This window comes from Protomyctophum parallelum, assembly GCF_964188405.1.
Source record: "Protomyctophum parallelum genome assembly, chromosome: 9".
NCBI lineage: Eukaryota > Metazoa > Chordata > Actinopteri > Myctophiformes > Myctophidae > Protomyctophum > Protomyctophum parallelum.
The window spans coordinates 25,774,090-25,787,283 of NC_139706.1; the positions used below are offsets into that span (position 1 = coordinate 25,774,090).

A 13,194-nucleotide genomic window follows, 5' to 3' on the forward strand; every position below is an offset into this window, starting at 1 on the left:
CGGAAGAGGCGTCTACCTTTTATATGGTTCTGGGGGCTTGGGCCTCCCCCTCTCCACAAGGAAGACCAAATGCACCAAAGCATTATGGTCATTGTAGGAATTCAGCAATCCAGTCAAACCAAGAACCCAGGGAGGCTTTCCAGCATTGAAGCACTCGGCCCTATTGCTCAGAGCTGAGAATGCAGGCGGGCCCCTGCATTTTGCCTGAGGACACTTTCATGACACTTTCATGGATGCTTTCATGGGAGCCAAACTAATGGTGAAAACAAAAACAATGGTGAAAAACAGTAACATGCCTATTACCTGCAGTGACTGAGTGCACAAATACAATACAAATTATATAAACCATGTTTGGCTCCTAGTAGGCCTGCAGGTAGTAATGTTGTAACATCACGCGTTGAGTTATCAGACCGCTGGTGTACTCCCAAGCCCCCAGTGAGACTCTCCAACATTGGTTGCCACTGAGAAACTTCCACAATGATTGGCAGGGGGGCGGGGCTGTTGGTCCGGTTCGGCCTCTATCCTTTTATTACTCTAAGGTGTATACTCACTTTGTTGAGAGCCTATTTACTTATCATAAATACTAGTAATAGCCATTTTTGCGTGTTCCTCTAATGAATAACAGTCTATCCAAAATACAGCTATAGAGTACGGTAAATGGCAGTTCATCTGTCACGCCGCTACATAGTTTTGGAAGTTGTTTGAGACAAATTTGCAGAATGATTCCTGTTGGTGCCAAGACGGAACTATTTGAACTTGCAAAATTAGCCGGGCCAGCAGTAAGTAGACCATTATAAATGTCATTATAAATTACATTCATAGTTGCTACATGACTCATGTTCGAGCTGTAGGCTAACCTAATATTGAAAGGTGTTTTGGTTGGTCTAATCTGAAGAAGATCAATTAAGGTATATTTGTTTCTTTTTTCCATTAGTGTTTGGCTGAACTTGTAAGGTTTTCTGTGAGCTTCATCAGTACTGTATTCTGTGGCCATTTGGGGAAGACAGAGCTAGCAGGAGTGAGTCTGGCTATAACTGTACGTGGTCGGCTATTTTTATTTTATTAATAATTAATTTATATAACGAGGCTACATAGAAAATAACTAGCCGCAATTTGCAAAGCTATAGAGTTGTTTTATAATGGAATGAAGTTGCAGTAGGCCCACCCTCCATTGACAGCCCATTGATCCAAATTAAATTTCCGATCTGCTTGAATTAAACAATTAAACTCAACACAGCTGTGGCACAACTTTAACTATCCTCTTTCAACCTGCAAAGTGTTTGTTTCATAAAAAACACCATATACATGTTATTATGTTATGAGCTACTTTCTGTCAAGAGATTTTGTGCAGGTGTTGGAGTTTGGAAGCGCTCGTCAAAGTCACTGAACGGCCCTGCGTAACGCTTATTTAGAATTTGCACGTAGTATACTGCAGGAACCAGCAGCACAACCCAGGAATAATGCTTGAGTGCTTTCAAACTCCAACTAAATTTGGTACCCTAATCGAAAAAATTGGAAGTATAGACCGCTCTTCCGGGTGCTTCAAAACGCCACTGAGCAACTTCCATCGAAATGAATAGCGGGGTGGCGGGGCTTTCGCTCCGGTTCAGCCTCTATCCTTTTATTACTCTATGATTGCAACTCTAGATTCATCATCCCATTATAAAAAAATCTAGTGTTGCAAATTGCGACTAGAAAATAACTTGTGCTACATTTCTCCAGGTTATTAATGTGACCGGTATTTCTATTGGAGCTGGTCTAGCATCAGGATGTGATACACTAATCTCTCAGGTAAGAACAGTCTATTCCTACAAAGCAGTGTGTGTGTGACTCTGGTCCACACTAATTAGAGGGGGCCACAACTCTCACTAGTAGTATACTGTAAACCCCACAAATGTAATTATAAACAACAATTATTATTATACAGTGCAATATTTTTATTTCATTTCAGATGCATTTAGTAATAGGCTTCTTATCAAAATAAAATACAATTGAATTGAAGTCAATGTAAAACATAGGCCTACATTGGCAAGTTTTGGCAACACATTTAACCTCTAACTAAAGTTAGGGCTAGATTTGAGAGTTGGCCTAACCCTAACCTAATGGTTTGTTTATTGTTTGTTTATTCTCTATACAAACCTTAATCAATACCTTTCTAGAGTAGCCTATACTTACCCATTTAATTCTGAAAAGTTTCTATGAGTTGTTGAGTTGTAAATCTATTTTTCTGTGCCTGTAGACCTATGGGAGTGGAAATCTCCTGAGAGTTGGTGTCATTCTGCAGAAGGCTATCCTGATTCTGATGCTGGCATGTTTTCCTTGCTGGGCTGTCCTAATAAATACAGAGTCTATTCTCTTGGCTGTCAAACAGACTCCAGAAGTGGCAAGGTCAGCCATGTAGAGATTTTGATATACTCTAGCTGCAGTTTATTATGTTTTTAATGTAATATTATGTTTTTAATGTATGATGTGCCGCCTTATACAGTATTATACTAGATTGGTCTTGAAGGTCATGACTCCTGACAGGCTTTGTCTTTCTTAGGGTGTCTCAGATGTATGTGAAGATCTTTATGCTAGCACTACCTGTGAGTACCCTTGCACGTGTGCTAGTTTGCAAACAATACAGTAGATCATAATGAACAGAAAGTATCACAGTAGGACTGCATGGGCAACAATATTTACCCAATGATAGTTTTTGATAAATATTTATCCATATTACTACCCTAGCCTATATAATAACTATGTAGGAAAAGGCAAATAATATGTCGTCTATGCAAAACAATTGTACAATAAAGTTGACCTTGACCTTGAATAAACCCAGTTAAGCAAGTGCTTTTTACAGGCCACATTTCTTTATTCCCTGGAGACAATATATCTACGGAATCAGGTAAGTACAAATAGTTATAGCATTCTGTATATTAAAGGGCACTCACTGGTTTTAAGCTTTAAATTATGTAATTCATAATGAAGATCTCACTTTGATCCTTTAAGGATTCTTGTTTATTCTAGTCATACACCCCATTAGCAGAGCAATAGCCTCGGTACCAGGCTTTCATTTTTGTTGGTGCAAAAATTGAAAGCCTGGAGGAACGCATTGGCCGCTCTGGTCTAAAAGTGGGAGTCAACCCTTCCGGGTGAGCGTCGCTCCAAATGATGTGACGTAGCGCTGCACTAGGGGGGAGAGGAGGGGCCGGGGGTGACGGACAGATCGATGAGATCCAATCAGGGCGTGCGCAAATCTGAGCCGCGACCCGCCCCCTCTAGACCAGAAACCTAACACGTTAGCTCAGGCTAGCAGAGCAACAGACGTTTGGGCCTGCAGGCCTTCCTCACGCTTGCGCTGAGGAAGGCCTTTGATCTTCTGCTGCAGGGGTGTATGACTTGAACAAACAAGAAGCCTTAAAAGTAAGGATGGACCTCGTTAACCTTTATTGATAACGAGCAACTTATCGAACAGGCTTATCGAGCCGGGTTCTTATCGAGCCCATATCGAGCATTTTCTATTATTTCGTGGAAACACGGGAGACAATACATTCTGAACAGAACCAGTATATTTTACTATAGGGCCTTCAAATACATATACTTCTTTAACAAACAGAAGGAAATTGACGTTTCGACAAACAAGTTGCCTTCTTCAGGGTGGAAGAAGGAAACTTTGACAAGGTTTGGCATTGGGACGAGTTGTGCGACCTCTCCTTTCTATTTTAAACTGCTGATAACAAACACAACCTACCCATATCGGGTATTTTTTTATTCCCCTATGTGTGTGGCAAGATAGCATCAACACTGAAACTTAAGGTTAATTTGTAGACTTTCCGCTTTAAAGGAAGGTTGGGGATTTTACTGTGTACATTTTGCTCTGTCCAGGGTATTGGGATATTGGTTCAACTGAGTTATATATCCCTTTGTTTTCAGGGCATCATATGGCCACTGGTTATCACAGGAGTTGTGGTTAATCTTCTGAATGCTCTCATCAATTACATCTTTCTATATGAACTCAATCTGGGAGTAGTGTGAGTATCACTTTGTACATGATCACCACCTTCATATCTTTCCTCGTATTTATTGATGATGGTTATTACAAGTGGCCTATTTAGTGTTATAAAATATCATTAACAGAGGGTCTGCTGTTGCCAACACTATCTCCCAGTTCTCCTTGGCACTATTACTATATGCATATATTATGTGGAAAGGACTTCATAAGAACACCTGGGATGGTAAGTACAACATTTGCACTTTGTACTAACTTAATTACAGGCTAACATCTTTGATATTTGATGTAGTGTCAATCCTATTGTACTATTATAAGGACACAACATTTCCCTGTATTGTTTATGTAAGGTGGGAGCTTGCTTTCTCTGAGATGTTTTACATGGGCTGGTGGTAATATTCCTGCACAAGCACTTAATTGGCACCCATAATGCATTAGGAACTGTTCTTTCTCTCTTTTATGGTGATTCCATGTATGACACATCAATACTATTTGGAGTTTATGAACTCAATGTTCTACATTAACCATGAGTCTTAAATTCGGCAGCTTGTATAATACATGTATGAAGCTGAGCTACGTTTTATGTTTTCACTCCTGCCCATCCGTTCATATGTCTGTCTTTCCGTGTGTCTGTGCAGCTAATGTGGGCTGATCGGCGTGAAGCAGAACTGAGTTACACTGTACTCGGTGTGCTCTTCTTTCGATCTACACCAAATCTCTTTCGCCAAAATAACTGATCTATAAGCTCATATAAGTTATGACACATGAGTCGACACGGCAGACACGCTTGATGCTTTGTGAGCATGCAGTAGATTGTCTTTTTATGGTGATTGTTCCCCCTGCAGAATAGGGATGCCTCAATAAGTGGTTAATATTGACCAATTGATTATCTAGGCTGGTCTAAAAAGTGCCTGCAGGACTGGGCAGAGTTCATCCACCTGGCCATTCCCAGCATGCTCATGTATTGTGTGGAATGGTGGATTTATGAGATTGGAGCCCTTCTGGCAGGTAAGAAAGCAGGAGTACATCTTATTATGTTTGAAAATAAATAAAAATGTATTGGTGTAAATAAGCAGTGGTCTTATATTTCTTCTCTTGGTCAGGCCTAATTAGCGAGGTGGAACTCGGAGCTCAGTCAGTTGTGTTCCAACTGGCAAATGTTGCATATATGGTGAGTAAAAAATATACGTAAATCCATCTGTTATGGATTCTAGACTCATGAAATAAAATGAACCATATGTTTATGCATGTAATGAATTTGTAAGTAATGCAAGGTTCTTGTTTGTAGTTTCCTCTAGGGTTCAGTGTGGCAGGCATTGTAAGGGTAGGTAATGCCCTGGGGGCAGGAAATACAGAGCAGGCCAAGTTATCTTCCAAAATGACATTACTCTGTGCAGGTTATTACACATTCTAACCAATGACAATTATATACGTTAACCTATTAAAATATTATTTTACAGATGACATTATGAAGTTCTGAACTAATTATTTTTTAATTAAGCTCTTTTAGGTCTAATCAGGATTATATTTTATTGTGCGACTCCATTATCTCATTCCCAGGGTCAGTCTCTGTGTGCTTAGCAGTTGTCATTTGGAGCCTAAAGGAACATATTGCCTATGTCTTTACATATGATGAGTGAGTATTGAGTAATGTGTACATACTGTACTTCGCATAGGTGAATTATCATTTCAGCTTACCCCTAACCCAGAAGAAACTGAAAACTAGTGCACTGTGTAGGATAGAAAACTGCAGTGAAATTACATCTTCTGTTACATATTAACTTCAATCAAGTGATTATGGCGAGTGGCCTTTGTTCTCAGGAGCACTGCAATACCTGTAATCAAGTTTTGACTTATTCACATCACAGTTTGTGTGATGATTTTAGTTTTTACTATTACACTGTTGACATCAAGTGACGATTTGACGAATCACTCAACACTCAAATGTGTGTGTATTTAGAAAGGGAGTTCTACCGCGCAACAGGTAAAAGGTTTGGCATGTCCACTGCATCACAGGAGCAGGACAATGGCAACATAAGTAGAAAGGAAGGCACTGGAGCAACATATGATGAAGAAGATGTAACAAAACAACCCACTTGTACTTTCCACCTTAATAAAAAAGACGTAAATGAATCTGTGTTGCTCCAGTGCCTTCCTCACGCGTGCATGCGTGAAGGGAGGCTGTGAACATCGGCCAGGCTGATTTCCTGCTTAATTGTCTATACAATACCTATACGGGTATGTTATTTTGATATAACAGTTTAAAATTAAATGTCCTTTTTCCTTTCCAACAGACAAATTAGAGAACGAGTTGCTGAAGTTATGGCTTTCTACGCACCATTCCTCCTGCTAGATGCAATATCAGTAAGTATCTCTTGCCACTGTATTTCACCTTGACAACATGATACAGCCTACAGTGCCTGTGAACTACTTGTTATGTAAACATTTATAATGGCTTATGTCAGTAATAATACAAGTTGGCTTGTCTAGTGTGCCATATCAGGTGTTATCAGAGGAGCTGGGAAGCAGAAGATTGGAGCCATCTTTAACACGGTTTGCTATTATGGTGTGGCCTTTCCTATTGGCGTGCCTCTAATGTTTGCTGCTAAATTAGGAATCAAAGGTAGGAAGACTTAAAGCACAATACAACTTTGGTTGCGGTCTGGGTGGTACTGGTGCAAGTTACCTTGCCATGATGTTAACAGTAACTCCAAATATTGGCGAGATATCTTCAAGAATTGGCTGGTAAAACATTGATCCAAGGAGTTCAACAAACCATGCAGTGCAAACCAGATTCGGCATTCGGAATCACAGACATTCTAGGGCTATTAACAATAGAGGGAATGCGCATGCATAAAGTGAATGGCAGATCGAGTGGCAAATCGAGTGGCAAAGTGAGTTTAGCTTTGTTTAATGTAGTTTAATGCAATCAGATAGGACTTTTCTCTTTGGATGTATGGGCTGTCAAGGCCAGAGTAGTTTTTTGACACTCAGTAGGCGTTCTCGGCTTCTCGCATAACTTACGGGTATGATGATGTCACGCGCATACCCTCTATATTGGAAAGGTGATTATTAGGAAAGCCTGCAGACAATAATGCCAGATAATATTGTTGGCTGGTAGTTGCGTCACAGAAAAAGCTAAACAAAGAGTGACTTGTCCAACGGAGAAGTAAAATTTTGATACACTTGTCCGGGAAGATTTATTACTTTCCCGGAAAAGCAGACAAAAGCCCAGATACAAACGAATGAATTATTTGCGATTATTCGCGATTCAAATATTTCGTTGGACAGCATTTTTCATAGTTTCTTTATTTCCCTTGCATGGCAACAATATGCATCCGTATTTTAGACGTGTTCATCATGAAGTATAAATCAGTATGGCGGCTATTTTGGTAGTTTAATTATTTGTACATGTACACATAATTAAACTGCCAAAATAGTCTCCATATTTGGTACATTTTGTAGGCTACTGTTATTTTTTTCCTCTTTTCCCCCTCTCTTTCTTGACATGAACAATATTAACATTACGCTGAACCTCTCCAGGTCTGTGGATAGGTATGTTTACCGGCGTTTTCCTTCAGACCGCTGCCCTAATGTTTTATCTGACCAAAATGAACTGGAAGAAAGCCACCACAGAGGTTGAGTAGGCAGATTTATAACTCTCTGATTGGATCAGCATGCCTTAATGACCTGTCCTAAACTTTATAAGAAGGTAATACAAATTTTCCTTCCAGGCGCTGATACGAGCTGGAGTGCATGGGAGCTCTACAGAAACAGGTCTCAAGAACATTGCCCATATTACCTGTTAAGTCTGCTAGAGATCTGTGTGGCTCAAGCATTTTTGTTCATGTTCTAATAATCAAGAGTAGTTTGAGAATACAGTAAATAATTCCCAATCCTTTGAGACTCCACATTTGTCCTCACATTTACTATATGTCTCTCCAGAAGATCTAGAAGATATGGAGCCCTGTGAGGGATCCACAGATACAGAGGAGCTGGCTGATGTTGGGAACAGATCGGCTGTCTTAACAGCGGTGGAATCAAACAGCTACAGAGCTCTGGTGTTACGTAGGCCGTAGGGGCAGGCACGGACTGCACAGAAAATCGGCCCTGGCATCTGTGGTCTTCACCGGCTCAAATACGCTATACTATGTCTTTTTGTAATACCTTCTCTTATTATTTTGGCTCAGCCCCGGCCCCACGACTGCCCATGCAGCCCTTCTGGCATCTCCCAGAATTGCCAGACTGTCCAATCCGGGCCTGCGTAGGGGTCTGGCCATGGCTGGGATGCTCTTCATTTTGGCTGCTGGAATAAAGAGACACGGGCGCCTACAAAATCCACTATAGAAATTTCACTATAGTTAGCCTACTTTTAAAAAAATACGAAATTAACTGAAGACTATATTTACCCAGTGTGGGTTATAGGTGGTGGCTAGACACTCCAGAAGTGTCAAGGTCAGCCTTGTAGCGATATTGATTTACCGTACTCCAGCTGCAGTTTACTTAATGTTTTTAATGTAATATTATGTTTTTATGTATGATGTGCCGCCATAGCATTATATTACACTAGATTGGTTTTGATAGTCCTGACAGGCTTTGTCTTTCTTAGGCTGTCTCAGATGTACTGTACTGTATGTGAAGATCTTTATGCCAAACATAGATCTCTGCAAACAATAGATCTGCAAACAATAGATCATAATGAACAGAAAGTAGACCTTGGGCAGCAATATTTACGCAATTCTTTGCGCATTAGATATTAAAAACTAATTTAAAATACATGTTGTAGTTCCTTATATATGTAATTATAATGAAGGTCTCACTTTGATCCATTAAGGTTTCGGTTTATTCTTTCTCACACTTACGCTGAGGAAGGCCTTTGATCTGCTACTGCCTGCATGACTTGAACAAACAGGAATCCTGAAAGGATCGTGAGTGCTAGTAATCCTTTCTTAAAGACTATTAATGCCAGAACCGTGCACCCAACACACAGTGTATTACTTGTCTGATGAGTTTTCGCTTCTGTTCTCTCTTGTTATAGTTATGACAAAATCTCTCTAATATAATAAATGATCTACGTTTAAAACTACTTTATGTTTTTTTTTTTTATGCAAATATATAAATATGTAAGTAAAGTAAGTAAGTAGCCTTGCAGAGCTATGAGGCCCATAGCGTAGGAGCCTATCTCCTGTTTCTGTAGCGTGAGGCAGCTTGATGTACAAGTACACCCCCTGGACATGACGCTAGTATGTCGCAGGGACTTACCCCCAATCCAACCTGATATGATAATAAAATATTTACATATGTATGTAAATATTTTATTATTTCTATTTTCTTGTTGCCTTCCATGTCATGTTGTATTTTTTCTTGTTCAGCACTTTGGTCGGCCTTTGGCTGTTGGAAATGTGCTATATAAATAAAGTTTGCTTGATTGATTGATGCTGAGTGTCAAGCAGGGAGGCATTGGGTCCCATTTTTAGAGTCTTTGGTATGACCCGGCCCGACCCGGCCATATAAATATGTATTAATTTAAAAAAGAATCTACACCAGATATACATTAATCAACTGAGATGGTCTATAATCTTCCTGGAATGTCAGAGTTATATCATTTAGAATTGATTATATGTGTCTGATATGCCCGCATATACAGTAGGATAGCCGGTTTCAAGTAGTGATTCTACAGACCAGCCTGAAGGGGGAGAAAGGGCTCTATTAATCCAGTCACAAATACATGGAGGTGAAGAAATGCATTTTGGTTGTGATTGTGTTCTGGTGTGGATTACTACAGACTACTTTTCGGGTCGAATCTTTGGAGTTAAGTAGGTCAAATCTGCGTCATTCAAATCTGAATTTATACTTATAGTGCATAGATTATGATACCCATGCCTTTCTGTTTGCATACGTATGCATGTGTGCATGCATGCATGCATGCACAATAAACATGTGTGCGTGCATTGCAGTGAATCTGCAGTAGCCAACGCCTGGTTATTTACATCTGTGCTTTCCTTTTTGGTTACATTAAGTGGTGCTGGAAGAAGCGTTATGCATGAACACGTGAGGATCATCAACAGGGATTGTCACTGTTTCCTTTGCACATACCTATATTTAGCTTTTAGCAGGATAAATGAGGAGGTTTGAGGTTGAAAGCACAGCAAAATGCTAAAACCAGTGTAACACACATGTAGTGTATTATATATACTGTAGACACAAACCTAAATCATAGAAACTCCAGTTCTTGGGCAAAAGCGCACATGTATGGCAACGGTATCCACTTCAATACATGAAGGGTTATAAATTACAACAGCATGTTTCTGTAGCTACCTGAAGCAGATGCAGAAACACTGCATAAAAGAAAGACAACCAAGAGGCAGAAAAGGTTATTTTGCACTTGAGTATAATTGGGATCATGGGGGAAGATGGATCTCATTTCATTCATACACCTAATTAGTATGCATTTAGCACAAATGAATGAAATTCATGCATGCGTGCACGGCTGCACGCACGTACGATCAGGAAGAAAACTGATAAATCTGCTGGCAGGTAGGCTCAAGGCTGTAATGTACAGCTGGGCTATTCTGAAATCAGAAATCTGTTCATTGAATTAAAGGAATACACATTGTTCACTTGTCTTACACATCAGTCATCGCTAGATAAGTAGTCTTATCAACCTGTAGCTACCTTTGCAATATGGTTGAATATTATGTGCCACCACGTACCCTAAGGTCTTCTGGTCGGGGTCTACTTAAGGTGACCCATAAGGCTAAACTGGTCACCAAAGGAGATCGGGCCTTTGTTGTAAAAGCCCCGATGCTCTGGAACAGCCTTCCAGAGGAACTGAGGTTAACAAAAAAAAAGTGCTATACAAATAAAGTTGTATTATTATTCTATTATTACTGTAGATGTTACCTTTCCAGGTGAAAGTGCTTATTAATGCTTATTGTGTATGGCAACACTTTTCACAGCTCATTTGGTCATAAATTGGCTGTAAACTATTTGCTCCTGCCTCTGCTGAGTCTCTTATGGTAATTCTGTTCTGCTGTGGTCAGATGAACACAGAGAATGTGCTATTTCAGAAAACAGGATGAGGTCTCCTGTAGAACCAATCAGCATAAACAAGCCCATTGGCTTTATCCAGAGGCTTATGAATAGAGCCATGCATTGTGGTGGTAGTGCCTTTACTGCCTTATGCTGCATGCAGGGTTCAATTTGTAAAGTTTACTGTGCATATTTTTGATTTCTAACCGTTTATATGATGATGATATGTTTTTGCTTAAATGTATTTGTATGTCACTAACAATTGTACTCAATTCAACCACTTAAGCCTTATTTACAGCTACATACAGTAAATCTCAGTGCACCACATTGAGTCTGGTCAACACCATAGTATAGTGTTAACAAACAGCGATCTTTCATTGGAAAAGGAAGGGTGCAATGATTGGAATGACTGGAATCAGAGATCTGAACAAGATATTAAACTGTAACATGTACACTTAGTATATAACAGGCTTTTCCAAACCTGAGAGACCAAGGTATAACAAGCCAGGGCCAGGCCACATCCGTTACTACAGTGGTAATATTTATAGTCTAAAAGGAACATGAAACACAATTAAAGTAGTCTGAGTGTGATGTAAGCTACAAATATGATTCAACATGGCATTGTTCCTGCACTACATATTGATTATATCATCACCATCCATTTCAAAGAGATCTTGAAAGCATTATAAAAGCTAGGGAAGGGCAGGTTTACTGCAGTCATATTTCATTTAGCTTCTACTGAGTCCCTGCTAGTTCCAGTTGTGTCTCCTCCTGCAGATTTAGGCCCCAGAAAAAAAGAGAAGCTTGAGTGGTATCAATCACGGCACTAGCTAAGTTAGCCAGCCAACACCTCATATTTCCCCGATGGCACAGTAGTAGTACAACTGCAGTACGCCTATTAGCCCCCCCCCCCCCCATTGCTGTTCACAAGAAGTGAAAGGCAATGCGCACTGGACTAGGATCGCTGAAGAAGGAAAGGCCAAGCAAAATTAAATAAATAAATCAGCGATATTATGCTCTGCAAAACCAAAACATTTTGTTATAGTCACCTTAGCCTCGGTACCCAGGCTTTTATTTTCGTTTGTATTCGGCTCAAAAATGAGATTGGTGAACCAATAGGATCCACCGCCTGTTTTTGACTGCCACCCACCCCTCTAGACACTGGGCCAGGCTACTTCACAGTGCTCCACTGAATCAGACTCATAGTTGTTCCAAACAGGAGTCGTTCAGGCTTTATTTGCCAGCCCAGAGACTGGGGAAAGGCAGTTATTCCATGGACAACAAGATTCTCTGTTGTCTCTTATACTTGCAAAAGAAAAGAGACTGTGATATTCTGCCACACATTATTTTATTGTCATGAAGTGTGGGTCATGACCGAAAGAATAAGGTCGCGAATACAAGCGGCCGAAATGAGTTTTCTTCGACGAGATAGGGCGAGAAGTTCAGTCACACAAGAGAGACTCAGAGTGGAGTCGCTGCTTCTTCACCTGGAAAGGAGCCAGCTTAGGTGGTTCGGGCATCTGGTTAGGATGCCTCCCTAGGGAGGTCCTCGAGGCACGTCTCACTGGGAGGAGACCCCGGAGCAGACCAAGGCGCAGTTGGAGGAAATATATCGACTCACTGGCCTTGGAACGTCTCGGGATTCCCCAGGAGGAAGTCACTAATGTTGCTCTGGAGAGGGATGTATGGAGCACTCTGGTAGAGCTGTTGCCCCCGTGACCCGACTACAGATAAGCGGTTGAAGATGGATGGATGGATGGATGAATGCTTATTATGCAAATTCTTAGACCTGTTTTTGAGTGGTGCAACCACTGAGCTATGTGTGTCCTTGGGTCTGTCCCTGGCTGGCTGGCTGGGTCTGTCCGTTGTGTCACTGTTGCGCAGCCTAACACACACCCCCCCGGGGACCCCCACATGGTAACTCTCTAATTTCTGTACCGTTCCGGACGCCGGGCGGCTCACCGGAATATTCAACACAATGTACAAACTTTCAGTGTCATTTTGTGGTTTCACATAATTGCTTTAAAATAATTAACACAGGAAAGGTTATAAATTATCACATTGGTTTTTTTTCATGGCAGAGAAGTATCTATTTTTTTCAGCTGGTAGACACTCTATAGGCCAGACAGTGAAAAGGATAGAAAGCATTTAACAGGTTCATCCCAAGGGCC

The 13,194-nt window shown here is 40.6% G+C and overlaps 1 protein-coding gene across 1 annotated transcript; it reads left to right on the forward strand.

Moving 5' to 3' along the window:
* Positions 1-719: 719 nt before the first annotated feature.
* Positions 720-8,070, forward strand: LOC310864501 (multidrug and toxin extrusion protein 1-like; the record flags this gene model as incomplete). Its single annotated transcript, XM_083773189.1, has 15 exons — positions 720-779; positions 935-1,036; positions 1,723-1,791; positions 2,240-2,388; positions 2,543-2,585; positions 2,843-2,887; positions 3,916-4,013; positions 4,120-4,217; positions 4,886-4,999; positions 5,095-5,162; positions 5,280-5,388; positions 5,552-5,627; positions 6,286-6,355; positions 6,482-6,614; positions 7,937-8,070. 15 exons carry the CDS (start codon positions 720-722, stop codon positions 8,068-8,070), a joined length of 1,368 nt encoding a protein of 455 aa, XP_083629315.1.
* Between the last annotated feature and the right edge of the window lie 5,124 nt (positions 8,071-13,194).